This window comes from Ovis canadensis, chromosome 15 (genome assembly GCF_042477335.2).
Source record: "Ovis canadensis isolate MfBH-ARS-UI-01 breed Bighorn chromosome 15, ARS-UI_OviCan_v2, whole genome shotgun sequence".
NCBI lineage: Eukaryota > Metazoa > Chordata > Mammalia > Artiodactyla > Bovidae > Ovis > Ovis canadensis.
The window spans coordinates 90,558,406-90,576,245 of record NC_091259.1 but is presented as its reverse complement, the minus strand read 5'-3'; the positions used below and the strand labels follow the sequence as shown (position 1 = coordinate 90,576,245).

The 17,840-nt window shown below is 50.8% G+C and overlaps 1 protein-coding gene across 1 annotated transcript; it reads right to left on the bottom strand.

Annotated features, from left to right (window-relative positions):
- Positions 1 to 840: 840 nt before the first annotated feature.
- On the bottom strand, positions 841 to 16,449 carry MS4A1 (membrane spanning 4-domains A1). The gene is made up of 7 exons (XM_069553269.1): positions 16,120 to 16,449; positions 8,057 to 8,230; positions 7,183 to 7,302; positions 5,959 to 6,015; positions 4,226 to 4,462; positions 3,095 to 3,196; positions 841 to 2,017 (listed from the first exon to the last, which is right to left on the bottom strand). Exons 2-7 carry the CDS (start codon positions 8,213 to 8,215, stop codon positions 1,784 to 1,786), a joined length of 909 nt encoding a protein of 302 aa, XP_069409370.1. The 5' UTR covers positions 8,216 to 8,230; positions 16,120 to 16,449; the 3' UTR covers positions 841 to 1,783.
- Between the last annotated feature and the right edge of the window lie 1,391 nt (positions 16,450 to 17,840).

Genomic DNA, 17,840 nt, shown 5'->3' with positions numbered 1-17,840 from the left:
CTAATCACCACAAATATCTTTTCTTCGTGGTCCCTAACAAAGTGGAAATGTCCCTGAGAGTGGAAATTGCATTGTCTCTACACCCGTCGGGGTCTGGCAGCATTTACCACGCAGCAAATGCTCACACATGGTTGATAGATTTTAGTGACACCTTCCTAGGTTAACGCTCTCTCTGTGTAGGGTAGTAACCTCTCTGAATGTGAATAAGAGTCTAGAGGTAGGATAAACAGTCCCTGAGCTTTCGCATTGTAAGTGTGTTATTTTCAAGCATGATCTTTCTCAGAATGTCTCTAGCACTTAGTATCTGCATTTTATAATCTGACAGCTAATTGTATGTTAATGAGTTTTTGAAGACTGTGAATGTTTAAGTTTTTTGTCCCCAAGGGGTAAAACATCTTTTGTGTCTTTCTCAACACCTCTTTCGTGCTGGTCAGAAAGCAGGTGCTTGATAAACCTGTTGACTCGGCTCTTAAATAGACACGGGATAGGCAATTTCGTTGTTTCAAGCATTATAGTATTTGAATAAGAAGATCTGGGTACGAAATAGTTCAGTTCAGTTCAGTTCAGTCGCTCAGTCGTGTCCGACTCTTTGTGACCCCATGAATCGCAGCATGCCGGCCTCCCTGTCCATCACCAACTCCCGGAGTTCACTCAGACTCACGTCCATCGAGTCAGTGATGCCATCCAGCCATCTCATCCTCGGTCGTCCCCTTCTCCTCCTGCCCCCAATCCCTCCCAGCATCAGAGTCTTTTCCAATGAGCCGACTCTTCGCATGAGGTGGCCAAAGTACTGGAGTTTCAGCTTTAGCATCGAAATAAGACTCTCAAAGTTACTTGCTGTGGCTGTTGACAAGTTACATTGATTTATTTGTTTACTGTGTAAACACTGTAAAACAGAGATATGAATTTTTTCCCTTGATCATGGAAGATCAATTACAATCATTTGATAAAATGCTTTGTGAACTGGAAAGCACTGTACAAATGCAAGCACTGATTATCCTTTGCAATTTGGGCGTTCGTTCCGGCATTTGTTTCCATTATCCTTTCTTCTCTTGCCTAAAGGGGAAAAGTATGTAGACAGTGCAGCCAAGAGCCTAGCGGAGGAGTTAGGAAAAGTTAAGACGGAAGGAGACAGATCCAGGCATAAGCGATGCTGTTTGTGCAGAGACAGGGCTGAGGACTGGCCCCTTAGAGCTCCTCCGATGAGACGCAGAGGCAACAGTGTCAGCCCATAGAAAGACAGACGGGATAGGTTCTTTACTGCCCCTCATTATTAGTATCTTTTACTTTCCCGAAAACAGTGGTACAAAAGAGATTACACACACACACAAATGTAGATGCGGAAGAAATCAAAGACAGCTTAAGGGTGGCACGGAGCAGCCACTCACATTTTTCATCTGATAGAGTCTGCCTACTGCAGAGAGAAGAGAAGAAAAAGCAGACTGCTGCTGCTGCCGCCGCTGTGACTGCTTGCTACACCTTCCCCAAGAGCAGGCCAGTGGCAAACCACACTCTGCAGCCCTTATCCAGACTTCTCCCTCTTCGGGGTGAGAAGGCTGCCCTAAGAGGGAAGCACGATGCTACAGCTGCTGCAGGGGCATGCGTTCACACTCTGAACGAGGATGGGGAGAAGGGAGCTGTCTGTGGCCCCTCCAGGCGGAGACGAGGAAGACGTGGAGGCCACGTACAGAGCGCCCTCGGAAATGCGGGTGAATAAGTCTCTGGGGAGCTGTGAACACTAATGCTAAAAGAGAAAAGAAAACAGCAAAAGGGAAAAAACAGTTTAAGGGACACTGTCGTTTCCTATTGGCGAGTCTTCCTGATCTTGGGGGGGCTCTGGGAAGTTCATTTCTGCTTCTTCTTCCTCTTCCTCTTGGACTGGAATAATCTCGATGTCTTCTTCGTTCTTTGGTAGGGAAGCTATTTCAATCTGCTCAGCCGCTTCAGTCTGCTCAACCACTTCTTTTATTTCAATCGCCTGTTCCTTCTTTTCTTCAGCTGACAGGAGAACGATGTTCTGGAACACAAAATTGAGAAAACTTTTCTCGACTTTGATCATTGGCACATTTCTCAACAATCTGCACAAATATCAATATCTCCTGGTTTTTATGCTGTGTTCTAAATGCTTCTGCATACCAGGACTGGTTTCCCAGGTGTCCAGATCCTCACCAAACCACTAATCAAGGCTTATCCTCAAGGCCAGCAAATACTTGCCACCTTACCTGGAATGCACTCACAGTGTTTGGGAAAGAACACTGCGATCAGAGAGGAATTTATATGTCAGTTTTGATTGGCCTTTATTGGCGATAACCTCAGGAAAGTATTAACTTGCTGTCTCTAATCCTGTCTTCCTCACTTGCAAAATGAAGGCATTAACAATGATTTCTAAATTCTGTTGCAAAGCTGACATCCTGTGGTTCTGAAGGAGTCGATAGTTGATCACTGGGGTATTCATATCTCTCAACCGTAGGGCCTCTTTGAACCTGCTGCTCTGGAAGAGAGATTAGATAGAAGGAAGAGGGGAGCAGGGAGCGCTGCGAAACTGGGTTTGGAAGGACTAGTGGCTTTAATCAGCCTTCAGCCGTCTAAGTGTGGAAACCTGAAATCAGGGGGCATGACTGAAGTCCAGCAGAGTCCAAGGTTAGTGAGAGGACGCACGCAGCATAGGACCCTTGTACTTCTTTTAACTGCCATGCCCCTGCCCCCTCCCAGCCCTGGGAATCCTAGCAGATGTTCAGTGCACAGATGTTAAGCAAATGAAGTAAGTGGTATTCAGAGTGTGTCACAGTGAAGCAGGATGCTTTGTGGGTATAGGCAGGGAGAGAGCAGGTTGGCCCCTCTAGGTCTGTACCATCGAGTGGAGACACACAAGTGGTAATATACCTTCTCCTTCCCTGTGGACACAGGTTGCAATCAGCCCCAGTCAGCCATTTCTCAAATACACGGAATATTACTGGTATTTTCTGCTTCCCAGAAATATGCCAGAATCATTTTTCATGATGCTCCAGACTCATCAGATCATGCTCTCCACAAATTACTTTTTGCAGGTGATACTTTCCTAAGGGAGGTTGTGAATAGCACAGCGTCTACTTACAGCTTTGGGTCTGGAGCATATTTTTTTCCATTCATTCTCAACAGTGCCAGCTGTCACAAGTTTCTGGAGGAAGGCAAAGATCATCATCACTGCGAAATTGCTCTGAAGAACAGAAAAATGAGGGTAAAAATGTACCAATGAAGATACGAGAATATGCTTAATGCACAGTAAATGACCATTGACTAAAAGCAAATGATTAAAAGGTCAATTCTTTAGGGAAATAGTGACTAACTGTGAGAAATGCTGGTATCTGCATAACCCTAACCCTTAGTACAACTCCTGGCACATAACAGAGAGTGTATGTTGTTGACCGAAAGTAAGGCAGTAATAATTAGTTGCAGAATCAATTCCATGTAGGTAAGAATAGTTTAATGTGAGTTCCACATGACACTGTACCCAGCTTTAGGTGGTATACTATCACACCAAGGAAATTCCTCCACACCTGGGAGATATATTTTTTTTCCCTTCAAGTGAAGTGAAGTTTTAGTCACTAAAGTCGTGTCCCACTCTTTCATGACCTCATGGACAGTAACCCGCCAGGCTCCTCTGTCCATGGGATTTTCCAGGCAAGGGTATTGGAATGGGTTGCCATTTCCCTATCCAGGGGGTCTTCCAGACCCAGGGATCAAACCCACCTCTCCTGCAGGTGGATTCTTTACTATTGAGCCACATGGGAAGCCCTTGAGGCAAATGACATTCATCACAACTTAGGTTCTTCAATGTTCATCTTAATAATAAAGATAGTAAACATCAGCTCCATCAATAATACTAACAGATGTTAAAGCAAAGGCTTGAATAGCACTTCCTGTGTACCAGACACTGTTCAAAGTGCTTTTCGTATGTTAACTCATCCCTCAAAACAGTTCTATAAATACTGTTACCGTCTCCCATTTTACAGAGGAAGAAAATGAGGCACAGTGTGGTGCGGTCGGAATTCTGGCTCACAACCATACATACAGGCAATAAGTAGCGGACATATGGTCATAAGGAAAATGCCAGCCTTCCAGGCACAGTGTGGTGCGGTCGGAATTCTGGCTCACAACCATACATACAGGCAATAAGTAGCGGACACATGGTCATAAGAAAAATGCCAGGCTTCCTTCCTGAAAATAAATCCAATTTCATACTCACCAAGAACACAAACCGTATCCTGGCACAATATTCCATGGACTGGGAGTTATTCTCATCAGGGTTAGCTCGTTCACAGTTGTTTATGTTAATATATGGCATCTGAGTCTTAATAAGGTTCAGATTCTCCATTTTAAAAAAATGGGAAATTGTCATATTAAATATGTCCATGATCAAAAAAATTATTCCAGAAATAGCAGCAAAGAGGCTCAAAGAGTTCATTATTATTCTTCCTGTGAGCTGAAATAAGAGACACAGATATTTATTAATTGAGTCTAATTTCCAACTGGACAATATAAGCTAGGACAGAGTTCCAGATCCTATTTTGCCGACCCTTAAAGGCACTACATCTAAATCCTGCTAAGTCCTGCTTCTCTTGGCTGTTTCAGCTCTTTGTAAAATAAACACCTTCCTGTCTGCACCTTGTTGCTTTCTCGGTCCTCCCCACCTCCTTTATGCCACCCATCCAATCAGTTCATCAGGAAAATGTTCTAGAAGCGATCCTTGCACTTCCTTTAGCTGCCAGTGCCTGCCTCCCCGGAATCTTAGTAGACGTTCAGCTCACAGCTGTTGAGCAAATGAAGTAAGCAGTATTCAGAGTGTGTCACAGTGAAGCAGGGTCCTCTGTGGGTATATGCAGGGAGAGGGCAGGTTGGCCCCTCTAGGTCTGTACCATCCACCGAGTGGAGACGCACAGTAGTAATGACCTTCTCCTTCCCTGTGGACACAGGCTGCAATCAGCCCCGGTCAGCCAGCCAGCTCCCAAAACAAATACACTTAGGGCTGACGTCTCTGGGCGGCAGCAGGACGTCAGTGTGGCACGCCACCTTGCAGGGGTGATACAGGGTCAAAACCAGGAAGATTCGTGCAACAAACACCATAATGCCGTGTGGTTACTGGTGATCATCTCGCAACAGGCAGACGTCATCCCTGGTTGTATGACCTACAGATGGCGAGTCAGCGCGACGGGCTGTATTTTAGATACAGCTTCATCTCCATGAACAGCTGCCTTTTTCCCCACAAAGTGAGTTTGTCAGACCACCTCTAGAGGGGAGTCATCTCAATCTCTCGTGGACTTTGGAAGGGACTTAAATCAGTGAGACCTTAGTAAATGTAGAAAAGTTGAAGAAGGAAGCCTGCTGGTAAACTCCTGACCTGTAGAGAATCGGGGGATCCACCTGGGTGTCAGTGTGTCCTGAGGAGTTATATGAGCACGAGCCCTCCAGCTCCTTATAGCCTCTGAAGCACTTTCATACATTTCATCCTGCCTATATTTACTCTGTTTTATCCTCAGGACAACTTCATATGGCAGCAAGGACTATTATCCCCGTCTCATAGGTGAAAATTTAGAGGCACGTAGGGGGAAGCTGGCTTGCCCAAGGCTACAGCTCAAGGGTAACTAAGTCTTGAGTCAATCACGGTCTTGATTAGACCATTTTCCTCAATGCTGATCTGAGGGAAGGGACGCGACTTTCAAAGAGGTCTCAGTCTCCTGCAGCATCCCTCATCCCTGAGACCATAAGCCTGCTCTTCATCGGTCTGCCTCTGTTTCCACGGACACCCCGTTTTCACATTTGCTATGAACCGATCACAGCAGCATCACAGAGGAGCTCTCCCTCCTGGGGGTTGGGGGGTAACAGTGACTGTGACTCCAAGGGTCTTCCAGGGCCCTTGTTTCCAGCGGGGACAGCAGACGCTGCTCTGGTGTGTGGGAAAGGAGGGCGTGCGCTACTTGCCATGCTCTGCGTGGAGTTCTTCTCCGCTGCTGCCAGCAGTGATCCAGAAATGATGTGCTGTACACAAGAGAGGTGGTGGGCGGGGAGGGGTGGGGAGAGATGGGAGAAGCAGCGGGGAGAGGGGCAGAGGGGAAGATCACCTTTTAATGCGGAGAAGCGACTGTGAAAAAGCTGTCCACCCTTTCAACCACTTTCCCTGCACTATTCAGCCCTTTTTAATGGCTTCATTCATTTTTCAGCACATCTTTCTCCACTATTCAGGCCCAACCACATTAAATCCTTGCCTTTCATTCAACCAGCTGGGGATCTGTGACTAGGCATTTAGTAAAACCAGAGGCAGAACTCACATTTCCATGTCAATTAGTTCTCACACAGTGAACTTAAAAGCTTTATTTTTAGCTTTCCATTAAAAAAAAAAATTGAGGGAATGGTTCTTTGGAGTTCACAGTGCTTTAATGACTGATGGCAATGATGAGTGGACTGCCGTAGAAGACGCACGTGGCCTGCCTGGAGCAGGCGCTCTGCTAAAATGTGGGCAGCTACAGGAAGTGACCATTGTTTCCCGTCTTCCTTTTACTCTTTAAGCTGTGAAATGGGGGAAACTCTGGCTCTAATCGATCTCTTCTTGCCCTGAAAATTTCAGTCCTGAGCCTGTCTTCACAGCTCATCTACGAAAGTGTAGTGGGGATAGAGACGTCGCTGCCTCACGCCTCATCCACACAGGGCTTCAGGCTTGGAAACTGCACGTGAAGCAGCCGTGGGGATTACTGCCCCACTGGCAGGCGAGGGGGACTCACTCGGCACGCGACTGTCTCACCACACGAGACAGGAACTGAAGAGAATCCTCGGGAAGAAGGGCCAGGTGGGAGGAGCTGCGATGCCCCCACCCACTCTTGCTTTCTGAAACACCAACCCTCAAGTCTAGGACCCACCCAGCTCCACCCCAGCCGCTGAGTTTGGAGAGGTCGTGCTTGGAGCGGTCTTCCCTCACTGTGGGCATCCACGTCGGGCCGCTTTCTCTGAATTCCCAAGAAGCATGACCACTGACTCGACCACGAGACTCGGGCTCAACTCAGCCTCTTTTCCCTTTAAATCACTTCAACCAGACAACCTGTTCCCCAGTCCTATGCTTTCCTCAACACACAGGTGATCTGGTACATTCCCATGGAGCTTCTTTGAACATTTGTGTATCACTCCCTCAAAAGGTTACTAGGCTTTACTCACCACGATGCCTCCCCAGAGAGGGTACCACAAGGTTACACAGATGGGCATGTAGACGTCCGCGTGGATCAGCATGAGGCTGCCCAGGGCAATGTGGAACAGCCCGTTCATGATCTGGACGGCCTGGGGGGAGGAGAGGGGCGCTGGTGGTGGGACTGAAATCGGTGAGTCAGGAAGCAGGAGGGGGCCTGGAAGCCTTGGCTCCTGAGCGGAAGGGCGGCGTGAGATGTCCAGAGCCAGCGTTAAAGGGCCCAAGACCTCTGTGGTCTTCAGGGGCGGCGTGAGATGCCCAGAGCCAGCGCTACAGGGCCCAAGACCTCTGTGGTCTTCAGGGGCGGCGTGAGATGTCCAGAGCCCGCGCTAAAGGGCCCAAGACCTCTGTGGTCTTCAGGGGCGGTGTGAGATGCCCAGAGCCAGCGCTACAGGGCCCAAGACCTCTGTGGTCTTCAGGGGCGGTGTGAGATGCCCAGAGCCAGCGCTACAGGGCCCAAGACCTCTGTGGTCTTCAGGGGCAGCGTGAGATGTCCAGAGCCAGCGCTAAAAGGCCCAAGACCTCTGTGGTCTTCAGGCCCACTTCCCCCACCCCCCGGCACTCCCAAGGCAGGTGCGCTGGGATGCGGGTGATGAGCTGGGGTGCAGGCCCCTAACTGTGCCAGTCTAAGGCACAGGGCAGGGGGGCATAAGCCGCAGCCATCTCTGCGCGTCCCTGGTTTGATCCTCCCCCCTCGCCCCCCCCCCCGGCCATGTCAGACATAAAGAACACCTCATGTTGGATCCAATACCTTTAAGTCAGGTTGGATCCTGTGCCTGGCCCGTAGCAGCTGCTTCTAGAGGCCAGGGAGTCCCTAGGGTGTGGAGTGCAGGGCGACTGACTTACCCCCAGAGCCTTCGCCTCCCTCATGAAGAAGCTCTGTGTGGGGCCCACCGCCGTGGGCACCCTCCTGGGGACCCCTTTCTGAGCAGCGTGCATAGCAGGGGGGCCTTTCAGGGGCTCTGCTGGGAAAGCTCCAACCACTGAATTCCTGGGAGTCGTCATCTCACCCTCAGACTCCTGAGGATAAATGATAAGATGAGAGGAAACAGGATTGTCAGCCAACCTCTACCTTGTCATGGATCTGAATGGTTTCCCCTGTGTTCTCTGCACGGTGTCACTGAAGGCAGTCAGGGCCTCTTCCTACTGGCTTTGGATCGAGGCAAGGCCTCCCTCCACGTTCTGAGACAGGGTCTGGGGGAGCATCTCAGACAAAGCACGACACGTGGAGTATTTCCTGCCTGGTCAGTGACTGAGGATGGCAGAGTCAGCAGTGATTCTGGCCCTGCAGTGTGAATTTCTGAGCCCTAAGGGCACCCATTAAAAGAGGTTTGCTCCTTGGAAGAAAAGTTATGACCAACCTAGACAGCATTTTAAAAAGCAGAGACATTACTTTGCCAACAAAAGTCCATCTAGCCAAGGCTATGATTTTTCCAGTGGTCATGTATGGATGTCAGAGTTGGTCCATAAAGAAAGCTGAGCACCGAAGAACCGATGCTTTTGAACTTTGGTGTCAGAGAAGACTCTTATGAGTCCCTTGGACAACAAGGAGATTCAACCAGTCCATTCTAAAGGAAATCAGTCCTGAATATTCATTGGAAGCACTGATGCTAAAGCTGAAACTCCAGTACTTTGGCCACCTCATGCGAAGAGTTGACTCATTGGAAAAGACTCTGATGCTGGGAGGGATTGGGAGCAGGAGGAGAAGGGGACGACAGAGGATGAGATGGCTGGATGGCATCCCTGACGCAATGGACATGAGTTTGAACCAGCTCCAGGATATGGTGAAGGCCCGGGAGGCCTGGCGTGCTGCAGTCCATGGGATCAGACACGACTGAGCGGCTGAACAATAGGAAAGGAAAGATTTCTGGGAGCCCAGACTCTTACATCTTCCATACACAGAAAAGCACCAGGTCCCCTAACTTGGAAGGTCTGATTTCCTTTAATTAACAGTAACACCTTGATGTTCAGGCTAGCTGCCTTTTGTTTCAAAACTTCTGAATGACCTGGTGCCTTCCCAGGCGCCTTCCCTCAGCTCTTCAGGGCAGTTCTCTCAGGATTCCTTGAGATGCTGCCTCCTGGGCTTAAGTCCTACAAATTTCTGCCAAATAAAAGGACATTCTCAACTCTTAGGCTGTGACTGTTTTTTAAATGTGCAGGGATCTGGCTCAGGGGTCCCTGCCAGTGTTCTCGACACCCACACGAGGGTCATGGTTTTGCTCTGTGGAGAGCGTCACGCTCGCTAACTCGTGGGTTCTGTGCGTCTGTCAGCCTTGGATGCTTTTCTTGTGCTTTAATATAAGAAAATGTATTTTTCACAGGCTTGTCCTCGTCCCTTAGCTTATCTGCTTTTGTCCGTGGTGACGGGCCAGAGTCACCGTGAGCAGATGGACGGGTGGAAGATGGTGATGACTGTGCCTGCAGTCAGGAGGGGCTGGTACAGTCTGCCCTGCTCCCACTCACTCTGCAATCTTGAGCACATCGCCTCAGGGAGGTTCTCGAAGGTTCTGTGTAAGACGGTGGCCTCCTGAGTCGCACATCAGACTGCCTAGGTTTAGATCAAGACTTCCCTGTTTGCTGTGAAACATTGGGAAAGTTCTGCAAACTCTGGGCCTCAAGTTCTTCAGCCATAAAACGAGGACAGTGATAATTCCTGTCTCATACGGTCGCTGTAAGACTTAAATGGCCGTATGGCGTGTGTGCCTCAGCCGGGGGCAGCTCAGACCTCAGCGTCTGGAAGAAGCCTTCCGCGAGCCCTCAGTCCACCGCGCGGCCTCCTGGTGAGTCTCCCGCGCGGCCTCCTGATGAGTCGCCCGGGATGAGCCATACGCAGCAACTAAGAGTGTGCGGGACGCCACCGGAGACCCCGCGCGCCGCCGTGAAGAGCGAGGGGCCTCGTGCCGCGCCCGGGATCCGGGACCGGGGACAGTCGGCCAAGTGAGCGAGTACTTTTAAAAGTAATGAAAGTGAGCCTGGGTTTAGAAGTTTCTTCGCGAAGGTAACTGAAGAAGCGCATGGGGGTGACGCACCCACGTCTGAAGCATTCGCTTTTGTTCTTGTTCCTATTCTTAACATGATTTCCTTTAGGAGCATTTGTTTCTATTTTTTTTCCATCTGAAAAATGAGACCAATACACCTTTCACAGGAAGCTTTTGATAAATAAGTAAGTTAATGTAAGTGAAAATGCCCCATACACAGGGAGAGAGTAAATGTGGTTTGATCTCTGGATTCTGAACAGAAATGTCCCTTTCCGGTTCGGACGGTTTAAGACTGTCCTACCGTCTTCATCATGGGATCCCCTTGGGAATTCATTTCTGTGGCTCAGTTACTGGCAGGAATTCCGCGGAGCCTTTCCTGGGCCCTGGAAGTCTTCCTTTCGGGACACAGAGTCCGTGTTGTCCTCATTGACTGAGTCACATGAGTGGCCTTGGAGGCCGAGGCTGCGCATCCCGCGTGCTTATCTCTGGGCGCCTGCGGGGTGCTGAGGACAGATGCCCCGTCCTGTGCCCACTTCCCAGTAACACAGACACTCTGGGTCTGGCACCTCATCTGAGCCTCACAGGGGAGACGGGATGAAGCTTTGCCTGTCTTGTGTGGAAACGGCAGCAAGGACACAGAGGAGTGAGTAACTTATTCAAAGTCACGTAGCCACCAGGGATTTAAAATGAGGGCTTGGCAGAAAGAGAGGCATAATTATAGAGGACGAGCATACGAATCACCAAGGTGGGGAAGGGCGCAGGGGTGGGTCGGGAGGCTGGGGCTGAGGTCTGCACACGCCCATGCGTGAAGCAGCCGGCAGCCTGCTGCATAGCACATTCCCTGATGTAAATGGGAAGGAAATCCAGAAATGCAAGGGATGTGTGTTTATGTGATAGCTGACTGACTCGGACGGGCGGCACAAACTAGAACAACATTTTAAAGCAACTACACGCCAATAAAAAGTTTAGAAAATGAGGGCTAAGACCTGGCCAGCCAGTATCTGTGATAGCAGACTGCTTTGTCTCCCATGGGGACAGGACTTAGCCTTTCCTTCATGAAGCTTTCCCTTCTATTCATACAAATGTACGGTTTGGGTGATTATAAATCAGTTGAAAGCAGAGCATCAGTCTGAGCCGTGGCTGAAGGAAAGAGGGGAGGCTGTGGGCCTGTCACACCTGATGTTTGCCCCAGCTCTAGACTGCCAGAGGCCAGGTGGTCTCAGGGACCTGCTTTGCACCACAAACCTCCCCACAAGACCACCAACAAAAGGCAATAGATTCACACAGACCGCTAAGGAGTTTACAAAGCCATTTCTGGTCAGCAGGCGGGGTTTTCAGCGCCAGTCTGAACCTCTGAAACCATTCTGTTCGTCTGACAAATGAGGAAGCTGTGGTGCAGCGATGGGACGTGCCTTGTTGGAGACCTTGCGCTTGGGACTTCCCTGGTGGTCCAGCGGTTAAGACTCTGGGCCTCCAATTCAGGGGGTACAGGTTCGATCCCTTGGGGAACTAAGATCCCTCAGGCTGTGTGCGATGCAGCCAAAAAAATGTTGACGTACTCCCATAATTGTATTTCTAGGACTTTATTCCCATGAATAATAAATGGTGGACCTATTTAAAAAGAAAAGAAAGACCTTGCACGTAGTGGCAGAGCCTAACCCAGGGCTCTGGAGAGGTTGGTGCCTTTCTCTGCACTGCAGGCTGGGCCGCACAGAGTTGTCCACGGAGCACCCACTCCGTGCCAGGGATATTGGGTATCTGGTTCCAGCTCTCCACACCTTTCCTACTAAGTGGGCATTTTGTCTTTTTGCGGGCATGGAAATGGGAGTTCTGAGAACTTAGTTAATTTTCCCATGGTTACGCATGGAAGGGGCTTCCCTGGTGGCTCAGAGGTAAAGAACCTGCCTTCCAATACAAGAAGAGTGAGTTCGATCCCTGGGTCAGGACGATCCCCCGGAGAAGGAAACGGCAACCCACTCCAGGCTTCTTGCCTGGGACATCTCATGGACAGAGGAGCCTGGTGGGTCCATGGGGTCACAGAGAATCGGACATGACTTAGCAACTAAACAACAAGTATGGAATGAGCTGGGGTTACCTTGCTTCTCTCCAGAGCCAAGGTCATCAGTTATCTGGACAGAAGGCGACGACTGGACTCCCGTTGTTTTAATTTCTCCTTATTTCTCAGCTGCTTAAGGTTATGCCTGTATTACTGGTGACATATACCTGTTATGTAAACAAGCCCTGCTAGGGCTGTGTCAGCAATGCCTAACGGCAGTAATGACTTTGGAGGGGAATATTTTATTTCTCTTAAAATGATGTCTCATTCCGGCAAGTGTATTTCTACAAAACCTTCAACACATATATTACTGTAAATGGTAATTTATAAGCACAGACGTACTTGTTTCTCTTTGCTACCTCATTTTTTCATGGACATAACTATATAGACACCAGGGAAGCCCATATATATATGTATTTATAGCAGGTTGTTGCGGACTGACAGATGAAAGATTTTATCCATGGTATTCTATGGGAATGTATGGAACTGGGCCACACGCTCATCAGGACATTGTAGATTCCCGCAGCCTCGCCCTGGGTATTTTTTAAATTGTTCACAGTGACTTTTTGTCCCCGCCGGTGTGTTTTCCACAACACGGTTAGGCTCCGAGACTAGCGGGTACACTTGGTAGTGATTACTGGTCACACTGGTCAAAATGTGGTCATAAGAGGATTCTATTCTCACTGAACTGTGCTAAAAGCAGGGCTGTGTTGATCAGACCCTGCCCTGTGTTATTAGAGCCACTTCTGCAAATGGTTTTGGGTTTGTGGACGGCGCCCACGCAGTTCCCCTGTCCATCTATACTGAAGACGATCTCACAGCCTTTATGGGTTTTGGTTTGAATAATGACTTTTAGGTCCAATAAGCCCATCCTTTACTCAGAAGCCCAAAGCTGCGCGGCTCTTGTCACCTCAGCTTCCTCCTTTGCCACTCAAAATAGTTCTAATTTTACCCTCGTGGCCTCCGGCGTGCCTGTCTCTGAGGAAGTGTGGTCTCACTTCCTCCCCGCTGCTGGTGCCCCTCCGCCCATCTCCTTTCACTGCGGTGATGCTTCTTCAGAGAGCTGTCCTCGCATCTCTGGCACCTGTTCTGTTCGTGGAGAATAAGGCTCTGCTCTTTCTGGGCCCCAGCTCTGTTGCTTGCTACCTTGGTGATCTGAGCTCTCCAGTCAAGAGTTTTGTTTTGAGAACATGGGATCATTTCAACTTAAGGCGCTCAGAGGATAACTATCACTGGAACCTGCATTTTTTTAATTGTTGATTTTTTTTAATTGGAGGGTAACTGTTTTACAGTGTTGTGCTAGTTTCTGCCATACAGCAGCATGACTCAGCCGTATGTAGACGTACATGCCCTCTCTGAGCCTCCCTTCCCTGCGCTGTGCAGCAGCTCTGCACCAGCTGTCTGCTCTGCTTACACAGGCTCTGAGTACCCGTCAGTGCTCCCGCCTCTATCTGCCCCGCCCTCTCCTTCCCCCGCTGTGTCCACAACATTCAGAACAGAATAAAGAACCTTTGTTACGATTAGCAGGTACTGCAGTGTCCCCCAACCCCAAAGTCCCTTCCTCCACCCCAGGCCTGCCCCAGCCACTTCCCAGCCCCCCAGTCCTGTGCCCCCAGCGTCCCAAGCGCTTCCTGTCTCCCTGCACCTCCTCACCACCCACTTACTCCTCGACACTTGGCGGCTAGTTGCTGCCGGAGCCACTCAGCTGAAACCGCTCTTTTCAAGGACTGTGCTGCAGGGATTTCCCTAGGGGCCCAGTGGTCTAAGACCCTGTGCTTCCACCGCAGGGAGCATGGGTTCCATCCTGGTCTGGGAACCGAGACCCTGCAAGTCACTGTGATCCTGTGTGTCACTGTGATCCTGCATGTCACGAGCTGGGGGTGAGACAGCTCCAAGAGACAAAGGCTGTGCTGTTGAGCCAGACACCAGCCCTCAGACAGCTTCACGTCCGCATCCCTGCCTCCCTGGCTTGGAAGGCTGGAGCCATATTCCTCTCCAGCTCTTTCATCTCCACGTGGAGCCAGTGGCCAAGTCCTGCCGATTGTCCCCCTGCAAGGGATCTCAGTTTGCAGGTGGACCTGCTCCTTTTTCTTTTTACTGCCTGCGTCACCCCATGAGTGAGATTCTCGTTTCCTCTCCTGGTCTAGCACAAGAATCTTACTTTTCTGACTTTCACATCTCTTTCCTAATCCATCCTCTGCGAGCCTACTAGATCAGGCTCTCTAAATCCCTGCTGAAGTTATGCTTTTTCCGGAACTCAAACTCATCTCTGATCCAGCATCGCCTGCTAGAGAAACCCTCCACCTGGCTGCTCACAGACTCTACATGACTTTTTTTTTTTCTTTTTTCTTTTTTTTTTTTTTTTTTTTACAGTTTCAGACTTTGCTTTATTCTAAGAGTTCAGGCTTAAGAAGCATCACCCATCTCTTGGTTTTCAGTAACACTGATGGTCTCAACATGGTTTCTTAAGCTTACATCCCTCCACTGCCCACAAAGCCGCTGGTCTGGACACATCTCCTGCCTTCCAGGTGGCACTACTGGTGAAGAACCCGCCTGCCAGTGCAGGAGACACAAGAGACACGGGTTCAGTCCCTGGGTCAGGGAGATCCCCTGGAGGAGGGGATGGCGACCCACCCCAGTGCTCTTGCCTGGAGGATCCCATGGACAGAGGAGCCTGGGGGGCTGCAGCCCGGGCAGCCACAGAGAGTTGGACGGACTGAGCACACACGCGTGGAAGGCTCCTTCTGGGCAGAAATTCTGTAAACCCCCAGCTCTTTGCATTCTTTACTTGTCAACAAAGTCATCTTTCTCATATATTGTTAATCCCTCCGCTGCTGCTGCTGCGTTGCTTCAGTCATGTCCGACTCTGTGCAACCCCATAGACAGCAGCCCGCCAGGGTCCTCCGTTCCTGGAATTCTCCAGGCAAGAACACTGGAGTGGGGTGCCACTTCCTTCTCCAGAGGATCTTCCCGACCCAGGGATCGAACCCAGGTCTCCCGCATTGCAGGCTGACTCTTTACCATCTGAGCGACAGGGAAGATCTTTTCTACACACTATGGGCTAATAAATAGGAAACGGAATTGCTTTCCTGGGCAGCTTTACGCACACTCAGGTGCCAGACCAAAAGGCGGCCGTTTCCCCTCATCTGTTGATCAGTGAGCTGAGGCTTTTATGGGAGTGTTGCTGGTTTCAGGAAAGAACCATGACAGAGCTAGGTCATCGCTGTCAGCCTTCCCTAGATCCTCCTTGCACCCCGCCCCCAGCAGCTGCTGTGATGGACTTGAGGCAGGGGTTTGCTGTCCACCAAGCCCCTCCAGAAACTTCTAGCCCGAGAGGCTCACCAACACCGAAGGCTCCTCACATTTAGTGCGACATCTCTGGAGACAAAAGCATTTGAAGCGAGAGGTGCGTTATTTTCAATAACCGTGCCTGATTATTTTCTCACTTGATAAAGGGCCATTCTAAGAGCGTCGGGATTTCAGCTCCTTCATTCTTCATAATGCAGGGGGTATTACTACTGCCCCCATTTTACAGGGAAGGAAACCGAGGACTATTGGGGTTCAGTAACTTGTTGATGGTGGAACTCAGGTTGGAGCCCAGCAGGTAGTAACCATGCTTTAATCTACGTATTGCGTCTGCTGCTTTTGTGGAAGGACCCAGAGTTGACTGGCCCAGGCCATTCTTGAGAGAGAGAGCGGTTACGATGGCAGGTGGTCCGCATGTCTTGGCTTCGCCCCTCCTTGGATGATGACACCACCAGAAAACCCGAGCAGGGAAGCCCTGGGGTCAAAGCTGAGCCTGTTGCCTCGCGAACCATCCTGTGCCTTACCCATCACTGCCTCAGTCACTTAAACAGAGCAAACGGATTCCTTACCTGAGTCTCCGAGGCCTCAAGGCGCAAGGGCTGATGCGTGGGTTCTGGCCGCTGAGTTCACCTCGCCAGCTCTTTTCCCCAGAACACGGGGGCCAGAGTGAGGGGCCAGGCCTGGGAGCGCCCAGGGGTGCCAGGTGACAGGAAGTCAGGCGCTTCTGCTGCCTCGGGCTCTGCGCCGACGGCTGGGGTTTAATACACAGTTATGAGAGCCGGGGGATATACAAAAAAGTTCCGCCATACCAGGAGGTTTCACTTCTTGAAAAAGACCCCAGGGACTGCCAGGCGTACTTCACGCTGCCTTAATTAGAAGGACGGTGTACCCCCGCCCTGTAAGCAGGTGTGGATGGCAGGTCCCCAAGGGCAAGAAGGGCTCTAGAAACTCTCCCAAGAAGGGCTGTTACGACTCTTACCTTTTCCCGTTTGCTTCTAGGAGGGGGCAGGTGGGAAGGAGGCATCTGCTCGGAGCGACTCGAGGCTCGCTCAGCCCTCACCATGGAAGCGGTGTGGGCCCGTGTACCCCATGGGCCCGTGTTCCCCATGGGCCCGTGTTCCCCCATTGGCCCGTGTACCCCATGGGCCCATACGTAGAGTTCCAGAGGGACCGTGTGTGTCTCACACTGAAGTTAGTAGAGGTGGCTTGCAAATATTGTTGGGCGCTATAGAACGTGTCCCCAAAGCCTCAGGTGAGAGCTCCACATTCCGGGTGTCACTGAAACAGCACCTCAACCTCCATGCTCGCCGCTTCCCTCCGTCTGTCTGGGCACCCTGCGTCCTCTCTCTCTGCAGCAGGGGCTGGAGCATGTGACTGTGGAGCCCAGAGCCAGATCAGGTCGGGGGAGGAGGAAGATGACGGCTGGGAGAGCGAGATGGAAGATGGACCAAACCGAACCAGTACGGGACAGGAAGCAGAGAGAGCTTTGTCCGAAGAGACTGTGCCCCTTGCCCTACAGTATGCAACCTTCTTGTTCACAGTGCGGATTTTCCCTGACTTTCACATGTTCCTATCTATTGACCTAACTCATTAGAGACCCGGGGCTGTAGCTGGGCAGTCGTTTGCCGAGTCTAAAGGGCCGAAACACAGCGGTCTGCCGCTGAACCTGACGTCAGTCCACACCCTCTCTCTTGCTCTCTCTCTCTTCTCTATTTCTCCCTCTCTTTTCTTTAAGGTGGTCTGGAATCAGATGATGAACGCCAAATAAAAGTCATTCTGGAGAGGCCGATGTGGCGGCAGCGTAGAAAAAGTGCCATCTTCCACCGCGGGGCAGGCTGGTGTTTGAACAGGGAACTTGCTGCGGCCGAAGCCACGCGGCCGCCTCTCACTGAGGTCGCAGAGTGGAGAGGGGGCCACGGGAGACCCGCGTCCGTCTCTGCGGGTCTGCGCGTGTCTGCTCACGCGCCTCACAGCCGGCAACGCCCCCGGGTCTGAGTCCTGGATGACTGTGAGGCCCGGGGGCTTCCCTGGCGGCTCCGCGATGGAAGAATCCGCCTGCAGCGCGGGAGATGCAGGAGACAGGATCCGCTCTCTGGGCGAGCCAGATCCATCCCCCGGAGAAGGAAAGGGCAGCCCACTCCAGTATGCTTGCCTGGCAAGTCCCATGGACAGAGGAGCCTGGTGGGCTACCGTCCACGGGGTCGCAAAGAGTGAGGCACGACTGAGTGACTACCACGGGCTTTTTCCGCTCTTGCATTGGCAGCTGGATTCCTTACCACTGAGCTCCTTC